This window comes from Microchirus variegatus (assembly GCF_963457635.1).
Source record: "Microchirus variegatus genome assembly, chromosome: 2".
Lineage (NCBI taxonomy): Eukaryota > Metazoa > Chordata > Actinopteri > Pleuronectiformes > Soleidae > Microchirus > Microchirus variegatus.
In genome coordinates, this window is record NC_139803.1 from 24,758,064 (window position 1) to 24,779,275 (window position 21,212).

The window sequence follows — 21,212 nt, forward strand, 5'->3', positions numbered from 1 at the left end:
TGTAATATTCCGAATCATTTTATTGCCCATATTGAGTTGTTTTGGGGCAGGATAAGATGTTACAAGGTCCTCAGATCTTCATACTGGAAAGATGTCTTGTATTTATTGTTATTTTATATGATGGAATTTTTTTTTTATTGCACCACAATAAACACAGAATATTCTCCTCTATTTGTGTTGGTACATTGCAGCAGATATTGGGGTGTGTTTGTCATTTTGTCAAACCCTGGCAGAATGAAATACATGTTTTAATTTTAAAGTGTTTTTTTTCCGCTTTTCTGTATTATAACTAAGTACACAGTGGAGGATTATAAAGAAGGCGCTACGGAAAGAGACGGAGAATGTGATGCTCTTAAAGGTCGTAAATGTGGAATATGCTCCATGAACTGCTGAGGTACCTGGGAAGGGCCACTTTAATTAATCTTTATTAAAAATTGATTAACGTGGGGCTCTGTTTAAAGTAAATTACAGATGAAATAATTTTAGTAGAGCCGCAGCGAGTCCACAAAGCAGTTGGTGTCTTATAAATGCTTCGATAAGTCTGTGAGTTCGCCATAGCTGCTCACCGAGCTACGCAGCATGTATGCGTGTCCCACTCTGTGGTTCAGACCAATTGAACATTGCAGTAAAAACAAAACCACAAAGCACAACAAATCCCCTGCTAGTCTGTGTCTCTGTGTTGACTGACTCCATGCATGTGTGTTTGAGCGCACGGCGCCAGTCTCGCTGTCACCAGCAGCCTCCCTTCAACGTCTTGGGACAGGAAGAGACATGTTCTCCTGACCCCTTAGGGAGTCGGCAGAGAGTAGGTGGGAGGTGGCAGTGGCGTGGAAGCTAACATTCACCAAGCTGTTGATTGATGCTAGTCCTCTGCTGCCTCTCTATCTAACCCTGCATCTATTTCCAGCCATTTGAACGTACTGCATGAGAAAAAGCTGCTGGATTAATTTGATGTTGTTGGGATTTTGTCTCTATTTGAGGGGTGGGGGCTAAGAGGAAGGGAGGGGCTTGGAGGAAATAATTACTACTCTATCAAACCAGAAGGAAGTCATTTGGTCGGCCAGGCTGCCCCAGTGGATATTAGCCCCACACTGGAACAACATCATCCCCATATCCGGGAGGGTGAAGTGAAGTTGAGACCTCCAACAAGAATATTGTGATAATTATGGGCTAGTGCAGCCGATATAGTGTATACGCACACACATGCAACACATACTTAGATTATATAGTTTATGTAATGTAATGTAATGCTACAAATAGCAAGCCTGTTGATAATAATAATAATCTGACTTCTGCAGGCATCGTTTCATTAAAACAGTTCCTCCGTTACTGTGGAAAACCTCAAAACCTCGCTGTGAGCATTTTCCCACGCATTCCGAAAGACGTTGTGAAAATAGTTTCAGCCTTTGAATGTTTTAAACATGGCCCAAATGTTTTTTTGAAAATATCTAAATAGCCAAACGTATTCCTCTAAACCTATGACTAACACTCAGTCTGCCATCGTGGGACGTTTAGAAGTTGTGTTTGAAACGGGAAACGGCAGTAAAGCACATAGATCTTTGATTATGTCCAAGAAAAAAAATGCAGCAGTGCCATCATTACGTGGGTGGAACAGCTGGTGAACAATAAATTAGCCTTCTTAAAGTAGAAACGTAGACATATGCCAAGGAAACGCACTCTTAAACCATGTGTTATATGTCTTCATAACAGCTTCTAAATAAGGTAAATACTCAGAAGATGGCAGCAGCATCATGTAGGATAAAAAAAAAATGTCTGTGTACAAGGGTTTGCTGTTAGTAGAGTTTATGGTTCACTGTTTATCTCTTGTGATTTAAAAGAAGAATACTGGTCATTCCCTTCATAGATATAGTGACATAAATATTGAATAGGTGCCAGACACTTTATATATGTTTATTGGCATTAATTAAATTGATGTGGAGACCTACGTCATCTCCATAATGTATTATGTGTAAACATACCAGGTCTTGGCTCGTCTGTCATGTTACAGGAAAACACAGCTACTTGATTTGAGCTCAGCTGTGAGCGAGGGTGTTACTTATTTGTGCAATGCAAACAAGAACCAAATCGCTTGTGAAACCATTTTAGCAGCCAGACTACAAGAATAAACTTGAACTGAGACTGCAGCGAGAAGCCGCCTGCAGTCGCTCCACCATCTGCGAAAGATGGTGAACTCTCAAACAAAAAGCCCTGCATTTGTGAACCGTTGCTCACACCAAAGGCTATTAGTGACAGCACTGGGAATTCTGGAGGCTTGGGGTTGGTTAGCGGTTGTCTTGGCATCTGACGGACAGGGACCACTCATTGTTAGAATATATGGACTTTTTTGGGGGGGGGGGGGGGTGTTGTCAGGAGTCTTTAGTCATGGCTGGTAATGACCTGTCCTAATCACCTGGCATCCTGCCTGTCACAGGAATCATCATTTAGACAACTGTATTTTCAGCAGTGCTACTTCATGAAAGAGAAGGCTGCCTGTGATTGACTTTTATTTTACAGCGTACTGTAGTGTGAGCTTTTGTTGTTGTAATACCCGTGGGGGGCTTAAGCCAGTCATTCATCTGCATGTTTGTGGAGCTGAATTACATTTGACATTCAGACTCTGGTCCAGAGTCGCTTCCAAAGACAACCTAATAGTGGACATTAATGCCTAGTGAACTGGAGGGAAAGGTAATCCGGATTTTCCATCTGACGAGACATGGCGGGGGGGGGGGGGTGCAGTGTGTGTGTGTGTGTGTGAGAGTCAATTATGTGTGTGTGTATTCTGACTGCCTGCCCTGAGGACCTTTTTGGCCAATTGCCCGACAAAACCAATGGTTCCTGTGCAATATTGGACTAACTCCCACAGGAGAGCTGAGGACCAGCTGGGGCCCCTTCTAATAAGGAAGTGGGGACTTTATTCTATCACCCACTACTGATGCATAACACGCACATACAATATGCACACACACATCACACTCATAGGCGTACGGCATTGCTGTGGCCTCGTCCTTGCACTGGGTTTCATGAGCGAGATGCATGTCAGCAGCTGCGCTCATCACCGCCCTGCACCAGCAGCGATCACTGCTATGTGAGAAACACAGCCATGGCCTAAAGGCTTTTCTCCGGATTAAAGGGGCTTCAGACGGGGGGGTCTCTTTTTCATGGCTGCGCTGTACAGGTAGAGGTCTGAAAAGACCACACTGACTGTCAGCTCCTCGACTAAAACTCTAGACACTAGGGGTCTCTCAAAAACAATAACAAAAGAGCCAGTTTGATAAAGTCAGAGGAGATTTGTTAACTTTGGTTCACGTATGCTTTATGTGTAGCGCTTCATCAGTGACACATTAGAAAACACAGTGACTTACTAGTAGTACCAAATGTTTCCTTCCTCACCCCATGTTCTACAGTGGTTTATCCCTGACGTTATAGCAGAAGACAGTAAAGTGGCAACTGAAATGAAATGGTCCTCCACCTTTAATGGAAATAGGGATTTAAAAGAGTGTTTGGAAATGTTTTTGGCAAATGTATATACACTACTCAACAACATGTGTAGCACTTATCCCATCAATTCTAGATATTTTAATACGGAAATGTTGCATAGTGTATCTTTAATGCCTACAGTGAGTGTCAAATGTCACCGTGAACATTGAACACATGGTGATGAAGTTTGCAGCTTGGTTTGATTTGTGCAGCCAGGTTTTCAGCCATTATGTCCACAAAACTACATTTTTTAAAAAGCCATTAACTAAAAATATATAATTTATAACTTTTAATGTAATTATTTATGAAATAATTAACGTCATCAGACTTCAACAGTTTCTAGTGATCCTGCCTCTACTGCCTACCTTTAAAGGGACATTTCACAGTTATTTGATTCACTGATTCTTGTTTCAGGGACTATTACATGTTTTTAATCTTTATTTTGTGTCCTTACCTTATTGCTGTTGATAGATATCTGGCAATAAAGGGAAATTAGTCGGTTATATATCTGCTACAGCATTTTTAGTGTCTATTTTGACATGACTTTTTACAAAATATTGACAGTTGAAGTTGGTCGAGAGGGCTAATACGTGTAGTAAATAAAGGTGTATTGTGTCATTGAACAAGTCTTCTTTTCTCTTCATTTTAAGCACAAAATCAATGAGCACAGATAACAAGGGGAGGAATGTTTGCTACACGAAGTCTCTCTGAGATAAAAACAAAAACACTGCACACATTCATGAGAAGCTCCGTCACCTCCCACATTCTCTAACACTCCGTGTTTACCTCTCTCACATCACGCACCACGGCTGAGTTATTGGATGTAACACATTAAGCCCACGAATCACTAAACCTTTGCCTAATCCACACAGACGTGTTCAATGATCAACCCAATCTTTAACCTCGGTGTCTCGGCTCGAACAAATCGTACGGTCTGGAAGTATGTGTCGCGTTAGCTTAGCCATGCAGCTCAATAACACATCGATTCCTTCACCCTTGATTGAGCGCGCAACAGGGCATGAGCGAGGCCAGCCGTACCTCTTCACAAAGAAGAAAAAAAAAAAACTCTGGACGATGAACAGTTCCCAGCTTGACTCCCTTCCTTGCCTGCAACAGTGTCTCTCATTTCTCTTCTCGCAAGGTCATGTTTGGTTTACTAATTGTTTATTGTTCCAAAGAGTTCCTCTCCCCTGAACCCGATTTACCACGGCCCCCAAGAGAAGTCTATTTCTGGTGATACATCTGTGGGTGGATGTGAGGGTCGGAGGGTTGACCTCTTCTCTTCGGTCTGCTGGTGGTGGGAGGACATGGGCGGGGGGCTATCGTGGGAGATATGGTTGTTAGTCTGAAACTGACATCCTGTTTGTCTCAGCTGGACTGTTTGAGGTCTGAATATATTTGGTGTGTTTGTCCCGTTAAAATATGACATGGTGATCATTTCAGGTGTGAAATTGAGTTTGGTTGAGAAAAAGGGAGTTCTTCACATACTGAGAAACCAGCTGTGAGGCATATGGAGGAGCTATGAGTCTGTGAAAATATCTGCGAAGACATCACTTACTGTAAGTAATCTCAGCGTGGGCTTTAACTGAAAGCCCGGCGGTGTGAAGTTGTAAACGCGTGGGTGTTCAACGCACAGAGAGCATCTAATAAAGGATGCTGTGAATTGCATTTTGGGAAGTGGTGTTTTTAGACTCTGATATAGCATATCTGTGTTTGCTCATTTAGTATATGAGAGTGAAACTAACCATTTAATAAATACACAGATACATAATGACCCTTTCCTTTGCAATCCTAAATCAACGGAGGAGGTTATAGTGGAGGGAGAAGATATGGTGTCTGTTTCTAGCTTGACCAATCATATTTAAGCAGGTTTTGCTTCCCAGCAACCCATGTGGAGAGCTGAGGTGGAACACATTGACCAAAACGCATCCCTTATCATCTATTAAATCTATTTAAGACATTAAATGGCAATCAGACAATGGAAGGCTTGTCAAAATATTGACTGTCTAAACAGGAAGCCCCAAAAATACTGTATTGGCGATATAAATAATGGGTTCTGCACTGTGTGTGTACAGTAATAAAATCAAAATGTCTGTCTCAAACTACAGCCTTTAATTAGCCTTAAGCATTCAGCATCTTGACCACTCCCGTCTCAAAAACTCTGTCTCCTGTGTGTCCTCAGGTTCCTGATGTGTGATGGTGGCCGTGGCCGGCTGTGACGGGCGTTGCCAATTGTTTCTCATTGTCCAATTAGAAACCAGGACGACTGACCTGACTTCAGCTCCTGGAGCAGCGTACCGTCGGTAAGAGCTTTGTCGGCGGGCAAAGGTGTAAAACTTGGTGTGGATTTGTGGGGAAAAAGCTGTAAAATGTGTTTCATTATCGAGACATGACCCACCACACCAAGCCTTACTGACATATTGTCATCATTTCATCAATATTTGTGATTTATCAAATAAGGCGCTTGGCAAAACAAGAGGCAATTGTGAGAAATTACATGTGCATTTAGCATGTACCTTCCTTACAATATCTATCTTTTGTCCGTACATAGATATGTGTTTGTGTGTCATTATGGGCCGTGTAAACGTGCTCATGTTTTGCACCAGTCCCGCTTGATCCCTTGTGTTTTCATTAGGGCACAGAGTTTGTGTGCGGTGGCCATGACAACCCTCACCCTTTTCTTTGTATCCCCTCTCTCTTTCTCTTTCTTTCTCTCTCTCAGACAGCAGCAGCCTCTGGGCCTCAGGACATACTAGACCCCAGCCTCCATCACACATCGAGTCCCCCAAAATCCCTCCAACTCCAAGTTTTTTTTATACTGTTACATACTCAAGATTAACTGGCAGTGCTTTGGCTCCACCTCCTCTCACAGCGCCACGAAAGGTAGCGGGTATGCACGACAAAAAGGCACACACACACACGGCAGTTGACGGACTACATCCACGCTAGTTTTGCCATCACATACATTTAACACCTGCCGTCCAGTCCACTCAGGAGTTTTGGAAACGTTGTTTTCGTTTCTAAACTCTGGGGTTGCATTTTAAGTCGGGCGGAAACGCAGGCCTTGGAAATGATGACGCAGGTGCTCGTGTTTGCTCCCTCATTAAGTCATGATGCATTTTTCCCTGATGCTCTTTATCATGTGACCCATTTAATGAAGAGCACACAGTGCGTCAGCGTAAACTGTCGGTTGTAATGAATCGCTAACACGAGTACCAGTTTCACCTCGTCACTTGGAAAGAAAAGTCTTTGCCCCAGCTGTTCCTTTATTCGTCATTTGCCGTGGCTCATTTAATGATGTGTCTGTTGCTTTTTTATCCAAACACCAGTTACAGTTACGTGATTAACAGACAGGCTGACGATATAAATGCAACTGTAAAGACAGCCATGCCAAAGCAGTGCATGTACGTTTGTGTGGACGTGTGGCCAAAGCACTGCTTAATAATGTTATTATATTACTATAATTATTACTATTCTGTATATCATTCATATTAATGTTATGATTATTAAATACATGTTGAAGCATGACTTTGCAAAAAAAAAACAACGAAAAAAACAAAAAACAATGCTGTACATTTTTAGATATTTTAAAGAAATACAAAAAGGTATTTTTGTAATCCAGATGTTTGAAATGGTTCAGTTTGATTGATTAATGTGTTTAAGTGTGAGGAACCTTTTTTTTTCTTTCTTTTTTTTTGCCCTCTCTTTTTGTGTGTCATTATAAAATGACGAGTCATCCTGCTCTACCCAAGCAGCTCCTGCTCCTGTCTGTTCTACATAACTGTGTGGAATTAGATTTGCCCGCGTGTGTCTTTGTGTGGCGTCTGTACCAATGTGCTTCACCTGAGCAGTCGACAAAAACAACCTGATCCGGCTCGTAGTTTTTCAGTTTTGTAGGTATTTCGACAGGAATTAGCCACTGTGATGAAGGTAGTTTGACCTCAGAGACTGCAATACATGGCAGACTTGAGTCCTGCTATAATTAGGAATATGCCTCTTCATTGTCTAGCAGCAGGACGGCAGCACAGTACAGAGGAATAAAAGACCAAAGGCATGTTTTTTTTTACACTGGAGAGCTATCTAGGCTAGTGGAGTTATTCCATTTCTGACTGCTTTGTAGTCCTCGATCTGATTTCTTATGAAGTATGACATTATTTTTTTGCTGCATGTCTCCTTTGGTGTCACTCCAAAGAGCCAATCTGAAAGGATGTTCACTTTAAGCATTTTGTCTCTCTTGCCTATTTTTAGGAAGCCAATGTGATTCAACCTTCTCTTTGTTAAGTCAAGAATTTGCATACAAAAGATTGGAATCTGTGAGATGAAAAAAAAAACCATAACTTTTTTTGTAATCGTGTGTATTCTGGGCCTGCAATAACGCCTCTACTGTATGACATGTCGTCGCGCGATGATGTTTCTGTGACAACTTTGACGCCAAAATTCTCATTCATGTCGCGTACAAAAACAAACTGCATCTTTTCATGATGAGGCCAAGTCGCATATTTTACGGAATGTGACAGTCAAACAACAAGAAAACAATACTCCTTCCTGTTCATATTTAGCCCAGATGTGTACAATCAGACAAGAATCATATACTCAGTGTTTGTAATTATTAATAATATTAATAATAATATTGATGATGATATGCACGCACATCATATTGACTGATTTGAAGCAGTTTTTGCTTTTACAGACCTTTTTAAGCCAAGTGTGGCACCAAATTTATAAGTATTTATAAGGTGTGTGTGTGTGTGTGTGCGTGTGTGCGTGTGTGTTTTTTATGGGTGTTATGTTTTTGAATTTCATAGACGATGCCCATCATATAATTCATTGTAAGTATTATTGTAAGTTTAATTGTATATTCATTTTTGGTAGTTTTTTTTCCCCCTCTAGAGCTTCATTTTGTGTTTGCAGCCTCCTGATTGGAACATACTGTATGTTTAAATATGAATACTGTTTATCTTCACTGTGAAATCCATAGAAAAACATGCTTTGAACGAATGGATATTTTGGTGTTTTGTCAGCAGTACGGTACAGAAGTTCCCGGGAAATTAATATGATCCCTCTTTTTGTCCATGAAAAATACTCCCTTCCTTGTTTTCAGTATACCGTGTGAATACCTGTGTGTTCTGTGCATGTTCACGGCATGTGTGTGTTCTTTTCTTTTCCCTTAATGCATACAGTACTGTTGATATTTATGTACTTTAGCCTCATAAGGAGAAACTGTATTTCAGTGAATTGCAGAGGTGTGTTTGTTTGAAACCAAAAAAAAAAAAAGAAAAGTGATCAAAATGAGAATTTTTTTTATGAAAATGTTAAATGAAGACATTTCGGGCAATCGGTCATTAAAAATTGACATCATCCTTGTTGTCGTTATTGCATATTTTCTAAATGTTATTGTGAGTGTATACGGTATATCTTTTTGATATCTTTTTTGACAGGTTTGATGCTCCACATTCGAACTCAACATCCACCTGTAAAAAGGTTAAAATATCCTCTTGCTCTCTCACACACTTGTCATTGGGTAGCACTTCCTCCACAATCCCAGAAGGCCGTCAAAAACACGATGTGTGTTTCTTACAAAGTGGTTTCGTGCACCAGGGGAACTGGAGACCTCTCACTGCCCTCTGTAAGAATAGCCCTCCGAACGCAGGGGCCGGCTACTCCTGAGACGCAGGCCGCAGCCAATTTAGTCTCTCACTTCACTGTCTCCACTGCTCTCTGTCAGCTTGTCATTCCACATGACACTCACTCATCCATGCTTTGAGGGTTTTCACACACGGTGTCAGAATAGAGAAAAGTGGGGAGTAAAAGTGTTTTTGTGTTCATATGTGCACGCTAGGGGACAGACATTAATGTGTGCACTTTCACACCCAACCTGTAACACTTTGTATTGGGTCACTTTTAACTAGTAACACTATGTATTGGATCACTTAACTAGTAACACTGTATTGGGTCACTTTTAGCTAGTAACACTGTGTATTCGGTTACTTTTAGCTAACACTGTGTATTCGGTTACTTTTAGCTAACACTGTGTTGGATTCCTTTTAGCTAGTAACACTGTGTATTGGGTCACTTTTAACTAGTAACACAGGTGTATTTGGTCACTTTTAACTAGTAACACTGAGTATTGGATCACTTTTAGCTAGTGACATTGTGTATTGGTTACTTTTAACGAGTAACACTGTGAATTGGGTCACTTTCAGTGGGGTCGTACCTATGTTCCCCGGGTCCTATGTTCCCCGTTTTTCCCAAAAAAGGTCCACTTTGTATGCGACAGGGGAACATAGGACCCTTTTTTTCAAAAAGGGTAGGGTTAGGATTAGGGTTACAGAGAGGGTCCTATGTTCCCCGGTCACATACAAAGTGGGGAACATAGATACGGTCCCACTTTCAGCTAGTAACACTGTGTATTGGGTCACATTGAGCTAGTAACACTGTAAAACATTGGCATTCTGTACTACATTTAACTAGAAACACTGTATATTTGATCACTTTTAGCTAGTAACCCTGTATTGGGTCACTTTTACTACTAACGCTGTATTTGGTTACTTTTTAGCTCGTAACACTGTGTATTGGGTCAATTTTAACTAGTCACAGTGTGTATTGGGTAACTTTTAACTAGTAACACTGTGTATTGGGTCACTTTTAGCTAGTAACACTGTGTATTGGGTTACTTTTAACGAGTAACACTGTGTGTCCATTACAGCCAGTGTATTTTGTTCATTTTTGGTCATTGCCCAATCAATTGCTTTGCTTGGCTTGTAAAAAGCACTGACCACTGCTCACTGTAACTGTAACAACAATAACAGTGTCCAAATTCTCAATCAAGAGAGTGCCTATTATCACTTTAAAACTATAATTCTCAACTACTAGTTTAGTATAGCATGCCAATGTTTTGGTAGAACAGAATCGGGGGGGGAGTGTTTGAAATGTTGTCGGTAATGGGCCATGAACCAGACATTATTGTCAGATCACCAGAACCTTAAAATTCATCATGTGGAGAAAAGGAAAGTGAGTAAAAACATGTATTAAATTACTCTAGTGTGGGACACAGGCCCAGAGCGGCTCATCAGACGATTCCTGGTGGATTATGGGCCAGGGATCAATGCGGGTTGTTGCGAGTGAGAGAGAGAGAGAAGAAACAAAATGGAGAACAGAAAAATGGAGGTTTAAAGAACAGGTTTGAAAAGGAAAACTTAAAGTAATCGTAAGGTCTTAACATTTCACTTTAAATTGAATTCTGTATCGTTTTGAACTGGGTCGTACCTATGTTCCCCGGGTCCTATGTTCCCCATTTTGTATGTGACAGGGGAACATAGAACCCTTTTTTTGAAAAAGGGTAGGGTTAGGATTAGGGTTAGAGAAAGGGTCCTATGTTCCCCAGTCACATACAAAGCGGGGAACATAGGTACGGTCCCGTTTTGAACCATGGCATACATCATTCACATAATTCTATTTTTATAATTATATTTAGCAAAGTAAAGTGACATTGTGTATTGTTTACTTTTAACGAGCAACACTGAATTGGGTCACTTTTAGCTAGTAACACTGCGTATTGTATCACTTTTAACTAGTAACACTGTGTATTGGGTCACTTTTAACTAGTAACACTGTGTATTGGATCACTTTTAGCTAGTAACACTACTGGATCACTTTTAACTACTAACGCTGTATTTGTTAACTTTTAGCTAGTAACATTGTATTGTGTCACTTTTAGCAAGTAACACTGTGTATTGGGTCACTTTTAACTAGTAACACTGTGTATTGGGTTACTTTTAGCTAGTATCACTGTGTATTGGGTCACTTTTAGCTAGTAACACTGTGTATTGGGTCACTTTTAACTAGTAGCACTGTGTATTGGGTCACTTTTAGCTAGTAACACTGTGTATTGGGTTACTTTTAGCTAGTAGCACTGTGTATTGGGTCACTTTTAACTAGTAACACTGTGTATTGGACCGTACCTATGTTCCCCGGGTCCTATGTTCCCCAGGTCCTATGTTCCCCGATTTGTATGTGACCGGGGAACATAGGACCCTTTCTCTAAACCTAACCCTAACCCTACCCATTTTCAAAAAAAGGTCCTATGTTCCCCTGTCACATACAAAGTGGGGAACATAGGACCTTTTTTGGAAAAACGGGGAACATAGGACCCGGGGAACATAGGTACGACCCCGTATTGGGTCACTTTTAGCTAGTAACACTGTGTATTGGGTCACTTTTAACTAGTAACACTGTGTATTGGGTCACTTTTAGCTAGTAACACTGTGTATTGGGTTACTTTTAACTAGTAACACTGTGTATTGGGTTACTTTTAACTAGTAACAATGTGTATTGGGTCAATTTTAACTATCAAAGGTGTGTATTGGGTCACTTGTAACTAGTAACACCGTGTATTGGGTCACATTGAGCTAGTAACACTGTGTATTGGATCACTTTTAGCTAGTAACACTACTGAATCACTTTTAACTACTAACGCTGTATTTGTTAACTTTTAACTAGTAACATTGTATTGGGTCACTTTTAACTAGTAACACTGTGTATTGGGTCACTTTTAGCTAGTAACACTGTGTATTGGGTCACTTTTAGCTAGTAACTCTGTGAATTCATTCAAGTAATTCTATTTTAATAATTGTATTTAGCAAAGTAAAGTTGAGATCTGAGTTCACACAATGAGGCAAAAAAACCCAACAACAATTGAACAGAAGTAAGCTGGAATCAAGTCTAACTTTTTTCCCCGACACAACAGAAGCAGCGTCATTGTTCGTTGACATCAGTCAACCTTTGGGGTGATGTTTCCCAAGCTTTGCACAGTTTTTACAGTAAACCAGCACAGATGTTCTACGCCTGCTTAAGAGGAAATTACTCGTCTTACAAGCAGATGGCAGGAGTGTGTTTTTGTCATTAGAAAAGGGAAACCAAAATACTTGCTCCTGATAGCCATTTTATGGCAAATGTCCAAAGGTAGATGTATACATATACATATCATTTAATTTTTTATTATATGTAAGCCCTAAGTGTGTGCTCTTGTTTGCAAGTTGTTGGCTTGTATCTTGTATTTCTGCAGCTTTTCTTTTCTTTTAAAGGGCTGGAAAACAACTGATCGCTGGACGGATGAGATGAGATGTCAAACCCCGCCCTGGAAACGTCCTAACCAAGGTAAAATCACTTGGTCAATTTTCCTCTAAATCAGAACATAATTCACAAAACATCACATGCTATAGAAGAAGAACTACAACTAGTGACTAAGTGACTCCTTAGGAGAATGTTGACTGATCAGAAATTCAAATGTTCATTTCAAAACCAGCAGATAACTGGCACTTCCGACCAACTGTCCCTGGCCTTAGAGAAAAAAAAATAGGGGAGAATAGAAAGTTGGAGGGTAAGTTTTCTTATAGTTTTTCAAATGTCACAGCATCTAAAATAAATAATGGGCTCCCAGTCATCCTTCAATGGGAAGAAGCAGTGGCACCAAAATGCACCGTGACCCATTCAAGATATTTCATTATGTTTAAATTTAGCTGAGCTTGTCCAGTGGCATGAGTCCCCAATAATCCCCCGACTGTCGGGGCATCTGAAAGGGCTCAGATACAGATACAGTACTGGGCACTGACTAACCAGTGACTCATCATCCAGCAGCCTGCACACTGTCTGCAGAAGTCTGCACAGTCATTGTGTGAACAGGGATCGGCCCGTGTGTGTGTGTGTGTGTGTGTGTATGGGGGGGTTCTTGGAAACATTACCCAACCAAAAAGCCCTGACACTCCCCACCCACACTGTTTGGCGTCTTTTGTGGTTATTTTACTTTTAGATAAGCTGACGACTTCAGAGTGAGGGAAGTGAGTTTGATTTCACAGCATGGGGGGGTAGGTGGGTTTTTCCTTCCAGCACTGCTCTCTCTCTCTCTTTCTTCCTCCTCATCCTCCTCTCTCATGTGCAGCTTCCCCCCCCCCTCCCCTCACTTGACTGGGCCCCTGCACCCGATTAAAACACTGGGGGCTATAACTCTCCCACTACTGCACTGTTTCTCACTGAAGTCATCTCATCCTTGTACAATCCGCTCTTTGATTCCAGACGAGCACACATGCGATATTATTTTAATACTTTGACTTGAGATCCAGTTACCAGTTGCATGGGGTTCTGTGTCATATGATAACCTGACTGAGGATGATATCATACAATAACTGAGGCCCTTTCTCTCAGAGGACATAGAGCTCCACAGCGACACTCAGTGGCCATGGAGAGGCACCGCAGCCTACACCCACCAGATGTATATGTATATATTTATGTGTATATATATATGTATAATGTATATGTATATATATATGTGTATATATATATGTATGTGTGTGTATATATATATGTATGTGTATATATATATATATGTATGTGTGTATATATATGTATATGTATATGTATATGTATATGTATATATAATATATATATATATATATATATATATAAAATAACTTTTGACAAGATTATAAACAATAAGGTTGCTGGGTAGAACTAACAATAATCTTTTAAAGCCCTTAAAGGAAGTGCCACAGAATGAAATTGTCAAAAAGTCAAAGTATAAATGTAAAACAAACAACAACAACATAAATCATAATTAATGTCATCAATTACATTCATTGAATAAAGCACTTGTGCCAATAAAACATGTTTAAATCTACTGCTCGGGTAAATTCTCTAGTTTGTATTGAAAATAAAATGGATTTGTTGGACACAGTATGTTCATCAAAATGACTTCATAATGAATCCCCACATTGAAATAATTTAAGTACTAAATTAATGTTCTACAGGCTTTTTTTTTTTAATACCAGAAATTAGTTTCCATAATATTTCCCAACCCAAATACAAAAGCATTAATGATTCTTGGGCATATTCATATAAATTGTCACACCAATCCACACCAGTCTTTCTAGTCTGTAAAAGTAGACTGATGTCGCCCTCCTGTGGCCAAATAGCCTCATTGCTTATGTACTCCTTGCTCTTTGGTAACTGAAGTTCATGACCCTGTCATGTGAGGAAAGCCTCGTTTCCATCATGTGTTTTTCGCTCTCGATGCTGACGATTTCACCTGAAGGCCAGAACATGACGGACCCTGATGTCATCATGTGATCAGAGCAGAGTCTGAGACGCTGCTGCTGTGATGTTTTATCTCCTTAAAACCTCTCTCTTCATTAAAATGAAAGATGACAATTTAAAGATGTTCATAATACAATTACTCAGTTATTCAAGATTCACTCATATTCTCTATGTCAAAATCAACACTAGTATTAGACTCACGCGACTCATTAAAATCACTTTATTGTTACAGTCTAAGACCCATTAGTGCAAAACAGCATGTTTCCCAACAGGTTAAAGGCACAAATATGTTTTCATATTGTGTGGGATTGTTATTGTGCTGCTTGCCTCACAGTGATGAAGGGACTAAATGCTGCTAATGTGCAGTCAGATTAAAACGAGCGGTGATCCATCTCTTCTTTAAAATGCTTCATGAAAATGAGAGTTTTATGAAAAACGTCTAAAAAAACAAAAAAACAAAACAAATATGCGATACACCAATTTATTTGGATAATCCACAAATATGCTGCATTTTACAATTCCAACACATCCTGTGGATTATTTTGACCAATCTTTATTGTAATAGAAATTTCAAAATGTGCATGTGTATTGCATATATATGCTTTTTCCACAGTCAAATTGACAAATATAGTTTTTTTAATTTGGATGTAACACATTATTCAACAGTGTGTAGTGTGTAGTATTTCCAGAGATCATCCTGCAGATCACTGGACCAAAATTAATTGACCAAAACTTTAAAGGCATTTAGGTGTTTTTGCAGTGGAAGCCCATGAGAATACATTTGACTTTTGTGACTCTGGGACAAAAAAAGAAACAATTCAAATCTATATCATGCCATCAATATAAAAAAAAATATATATAAAACTGCAGACTCCAGGGTTACTGCTTCTTGAAAATCCTCTTAGCATCCACTCCCTCGTAGTTGTAGCTCTGTGAGGAGACAGAGACAGAGTTATTGCGTTATTTAGCTGCAGTATTTAACATATTTTTCACTGGTACTGTGTATAAAGATGGATGTGGAACTATACAGACCTGTACCAGCTCTCCTCCCACCAGGGTTCTTGTAGTTGTCAGGACCTTGTTGTTGTCTTTTCTGGTGAATTTCCCCTTCAGCATGTCCCCCTCCATCTCCCATGTACCCTGGATATAAATACACACTGGGTTATTACACGCTCTTCTTACGTCATGTTTCATTTAGCCGTATTTGCCAAAGTTTTGCTGGCAACTCTTTGGAGTTGTATTCATGCCAGCTACTATACCCACTGCAGAGTGCAATGATTATTCACTGGAGCTTTCCCCCCCCCCGCTGCTTTCAGCATGAGCTCCAAAACTGGCTTCATATTCCTCTTTTCTCATGTGTCACTATGACAAATATTCCAGATATTCTGAAAGCATTGCTGGTCACGTTAACATTAGAAAAGCAGCATCTGGATCGGCTGCCACTGGTTTAAGAAAGGGGGAAACTCACTGAGACTTCAGTGCCGTCGGCCAGGCTGTAGTCAAAAGAGACGCCCAGGGTGAAGTCAATGTCCTTGGTGCGAAAAGTGCTGGACTCTTTGATGTGGAACTTGTCCCCGTTCTGCTCAATGGTGATTTTCAGGTTGTCGTGTTCGGCCATCTTGCGCTTCACGACATTAATACCTTGTTAAATAGGAAAAACAATATGTTAAGTTGTATATGTGCTGTTATAGGCTGCAATAAATAAGCAAGACTTGATTTTTCTTGCTGTCTGCACCATCAGAAGTGTCAGAGTCCAAAGGATGGATCTAAATTTAGCTATAAAACAATCAGCTTGATCTTATCAAGACCTCATTACACGACAGTGCACTTTTTTTCAATGTTCATTGTTCCCCTAAAATACCGTAGATCACTCAGGAGGGGGATGGGTTGTGGGAGGATTTTCTTTTTTCTTTTTTTAGGGCGGGCACATACATTTGCAGAATTGTTGAAAATGAAGTTGCGATTTATTTAGGTTTACACTGAAACACTGATAAGCAAATTACGCTACCGTTCAAAAGTTTGGGATCACCTACACAATTTTTTGGTGTTTTCCATTAAAAGTCACACTTTAATTCATCAAAAGAGTTGCAAAATGAATAGAAAATATAGCCAAGACATTGACAAGATTAGAAATAATGAGTTTTATTCGAAATAATCATTTTGCACAAAGGTTTTCTAATCATCCAATAGCCTTCTAACGCGATTAGCAAACACAATGTACCATTAGAACACTGGAAATGGGCCTCTATACACCTTTGTACATATTCCATTAAATACCAGACGTTTGCAGCTAGAATAGTCGTTTACCACATTAACAATGTATAGAGTGTGTTTCTGATTAATTTAATGTTATATTCATTGATATTGTTTTTCCTTCAAATATAAGGACATTTCTAAGTGACCCCAAACTTTTGAATGGTAGTGTATCTCATTTGGAATAAACTTGCCCCCTGTGAAAAGTCTGTAGCTGACTTTGCTCGGCCTATTTACACCACTGTATTTTAATGTTGGTGATGATGGTGTTACTTTCGAGAGCTCAATATTTTTCTCAGGTGGTACTTGGTATTAAAAAAGTTTGAGAAGCCACTGCTGTAGATCACAAAGCCAGACAACAGGACACTTAACTGTGAACCATACTCTCATTCTCCTCCTCACACACACACACACACTCACCCATTTGCTCCATGAACTTGTCATAGTTGTCATTGCGGTCTACTTTCCAGGTTCCATCGAAGGCCATGGCTGCAGGCTCGTTGGGTTGATGATGCTGATGATGATGCGGTACTTGCAGATCGTGGGATTGTGAATGACCACAGGCCCACACACACACACATATATATATATGGGTATGCACCCCTCCCCTCTCCCAATCACACTGGTCACTCCCACCCCCGAGCTGACATGGAAGGTGCTCGTCTTTATCTCGTTGATTATCTGTCTGCTGATGCGGCCTTTTACAGACTGTGTCAAATGTAGGGTGATGATGGCTGCGCAACCTCCAGGATAATACGCTCCTATAAAAACCAGAGGGCGACTCCCTCTTTCGGTGAATCTGGCACAGACGAACACTGTGGGACTGTTGTGCAGGGGCAGAGAAAAAGATAAATAAAAGACTGGGCTGTTCACATGGCTGCCATGGCAATCTCTCAGCTGAGCCCCTCTCTGTTCCTCAATCCTTTCTTTGTCACCTAGTTTGTGCCTTGCATGGAAATGAGTTGGACAGGAATTTCTGCGCGACACTGACAAGAGTAGTGACCCAGAAGAAAATGTGTTTGTACGGAGTTAAAAGGCCGTGCCATTGTTTATCAAGTTTAATCACTGTTATACTATGCATTCTTTGAAACATGCAGCATGGGAGCCTGGTGTACGTACCCCTGAAGAGTATTGCATCACAGATTGTATTCATTTTTGGACAATGGTCTTATTGTGTCATTGCAAGACAATGTAGGTCAAGCACATTCTGATGTATCCAATTACATTAGATTACACTGACTCACTTGGCAGATGCCAACACCTCAGGACAGCAGGATTTTATTTTCCACTCTAAGGTCTGCTCCTCAGCTTCATCTGGAGCTTTTTCAACTACCTCACATTGTCCTCACCACTAAACAGAGGTCAATTATTATTATTTTATGCCATATCTATTTTTATTTTTAGGATTCTGTCCAGTAATGGTTCACCATTTTCGACAAAACATTGCTTATGTTTTCAAGCCAGGAGTTTCTAAATCAGTCTGATAGTTACACGATTATGTTCTTCTCCTGTCTGCTTTACACACTGGGTGCCACACTCCTGCCACTTAATTTGGTGTCATGCGTACCTAATAATCTGGCCCATGAGTGTATTATTTACATCCCATGTATCAAACTCAAGGCCTGGGGGCCAGATGTGGCCCGCCACGTAATTTTATGTGGCCCACGAGTGATTAATTGGTCTATGCTGCTTTAAGGCGTGTGTTGACCATAAACTACATTTACCACAATGCATGGCGATTGCATTACCAACGAAGTGATGGCACGGCCACTAGTATTGCAGTGTATCATTGTATATGCATCATGCGACGAGTGAAATTGAATAAGTAATAAATAAAGAAAATATTTTGGCAATATGTTACGGAGTAGTTACCTTTATTTTACATTCAATTTGGTTACATTTAGTTACATTTATTCTGTATGACAGTTACACCTGGCCCTTTGAGGGTAACCATTATGCTGAAAGAGTTATAAAAAAGTTATAAAACTACTTTTTGTTGTTATTGTTCCTAATAATACGATCACGTTAGAGTCTGCAGGTTTTCTGGCCTGACTTTCTTTTTTAATATTTTAGGATTATTATATTAACCAGAATAGTAATTATAATGATAAGTTAGCTTTATTTGAAGACCACCTCTACAAAAACAGTTACAAATTTGACCTTTGAAATGTAAACCAAAAAAGCATAAAATAGCAAAGCATATAAAGCAATGAGACAAAAAAAAAATCCTATTCATGGTTAATATTAAATGGAATTGTTTTTAATCATCATAAAAGTACTTTATGTTGTCATTATTTTCTTGGACAATACTATAGAAAAGCCTTGAGTTCTGTGACAGTAACATTTTTTATTTTACAACATGTTTCATTATTAGCATACAGCTAATGTCAAGTGTGGTTGCGGTTAGGGTCAACTAACCGAACGATGTTTACCGTCTCTCTGACGACGTGATAACATCCGTGCTAACAAACGCGCTAGCTCGCACTGGCTCTGTGTGCCTCATCATCCGCGGCTCGGCTCACAGGCAGGTTTTTGACGGGTTCAGGTAATGAAAAATACACCTGACCTCACACCCCCAATGTGTTCACGTATTGACCATAAGATGTCGCCATTGCGCTTGGTGATACGGTTGAAAGCGCTACAGTCCTTGATATCACTGTTTCCGGTGTATTAAACAAAAATAAATTATTTCAAATAAATAAACAAGCGACGCTTAGCCTAGCGGGGGGAACTCTGTATCCACAAAAAAGCTGGCTTGGCTTTGTGATATTGTATGTAACATTTTGCTAGCAGCTCCTTAAATGTTCACAAGCTTTATTATTCCCCTTTCAGTGACTTAATGCATAGCAGTTTAACAGGTGTATCTAATTAGGTGGCCAGTGACTAAAGGTAGACTCAGCAGGTGATTAGCTTAACTTAACTTAGCCTAGCATAAACACTGCAAACACAAAAAACAACAAATAGGTTAGACAATTCTGTTACCAGTTCCATTAATGCTCACTAACTTTATTTGTTGTTCTTTCAGTTGATTCAATGTGTATCAGTTAAACATGTGCAGCTAATTAAGTGGTCAGTGCGTGTATAAAGACTCAGCAGTTGATTAGCTTAGCTTAGCTTGGCACAAAGACTGCAAACACAAAAACAGCTTGCTACGCACTACAAATAGGTAAAGAAATTCTGTTACCTGCTCCTTAAATGCTCACTAACTTTATTAAGTAAACAGTACAACTAATGACTCTTATGGCAACCCTTTTTTAACATTTAATTCACTGAGTTTGACTATCTGGAATTATCATGACAGATATCTGTGATGTCCTTTTGACTACTTGTATTTTTCGATTGTGATGGTATTGTATTTGTATAATCTGTGATGTCATTCTTACTAGTCAAAACTACAGTTTCAAATATCTGCAATTCAGTTTCTACTAGTCAGAATGACCTCACTTTTGCCATTCATGTGAGTGGGGTTTGTTATTATAGTAATCTACAAGTAAGTTATGGATATTGTAGATATCTCTGATTCCAGTTTAAGATATCTACAATGTCATTATGACGAGTCATAATTTAATTTCGAGATATCTACAACTTCATTATCTTGAACTTAAATTATGACTTGTGATTACGAAATTGTGGACGCTTGCCATAGACTCCAGTGGGTTATGTCGGGTTATTTCTTGCACAGATCCAGTAGACTTATAGTTACTTTAGTTTTAAAATAAAGAACAGCAGCTTATTCATAGTAAAAGACAGGAAAATGGTTGAAATCTATTTTTTTTAAAAGGGAAAGAAAGGGAAAACGCGCTGGAATGGAAGTGGCAGTAGTATTTATCTCCAGTCCTATGAGTACTATAGCTGCTTTCTTGAGAGAAAAGCTGTGGCTGATATGTGACATTATGGACTTTGTGAAGAATATTGAATGCATTGTTTACGCCTCAAGAGGCTCCCAGTCACTGTGATGTGTCACTTCCATTTAATGTAACAGCATTAGCTGAGGAGCAGTTTGTGAATGAGGCAGGTAAATCTAATATGTTGGCGAAACAGAGAGGGATCTATAGTGTTATAGACGGTGACGGCACGGATCATATTTTACATCATCATTACTATTCACTGGGGCTGCAGAATAAAAATACATTAGGGATCAAACCAGATTGAGTAGCTTGTCTGATGCCACATTAGGGATGTTGTTTATAAAACGTAACAGGGTAAATCAACAGGGGGGGTTTCATTTCTGGGTCTAATCTATCTGAGAATGACTTTTAAATATGCAGTAGAAAGTAATATCTGTCCTGTTTCCAGTGTCATTACAATATGGATGGGTAAACACTGACATAGTTGAGTAAGATTGTCCTTAAAAGTCTGCTTTGAATTTAACGATAGAGAGGACTGCAACTAAA

The 21,212-nt window shown here is 39.7% G+C and overlaps 2 protein-coding genes across 2 annotated transcripts in view; one reads left to right on the top strand and one right to left on the bottom strand.

Moving 5' to 3' along the window:
* Window positions 1-6,355, top strand: part of rbpms (RNA binding protein, mRNA processing factor) — a 32,454-nt gene extending 26,099 nt beyond the window's left edge. Inside the window, exons 8-9 of the mRNA XM_083909356.1 lie at window positions 5,660-5,780; window positions 6,200-6,355. The gene's annotated coding sequence lies outside the window, so the exon portion shown is untranslated. The remainder of the gene's footprint in view (window positions 1-5,659; window positions 5,781-6,199) is intronic.
* An 8,814-nt stretch (window positions 6,356-15,169) lies between these two features.
* Window positions 15,170-17,347, bottom strand: LOC310944821 (fatty acid-binding protein, intestinal-like). The gene is made up of 4 exons (XM_083910658.1): window positions 17,239-17,347; window positions 16,034-16,206; window positions 15,598-15,705; window positions 15,170-15,495 (listed from the first exon to the last, which is right to left on the bottom strand). The coding sequence occupies exons 1-4, from the start codon at window positions 17,303-17,305 to the stop codon at window positions 15,445-15,447; spliced, it is 399 nt and encodes a 132-aa protein (XP_083766784.1). The 5' UTR covers window positions 17,306-17,347; the 3' UTR covers window positions 15,170-15,444.
* Window positions 17,348-21,212: the final 3,865 nt, after the last annotated feature.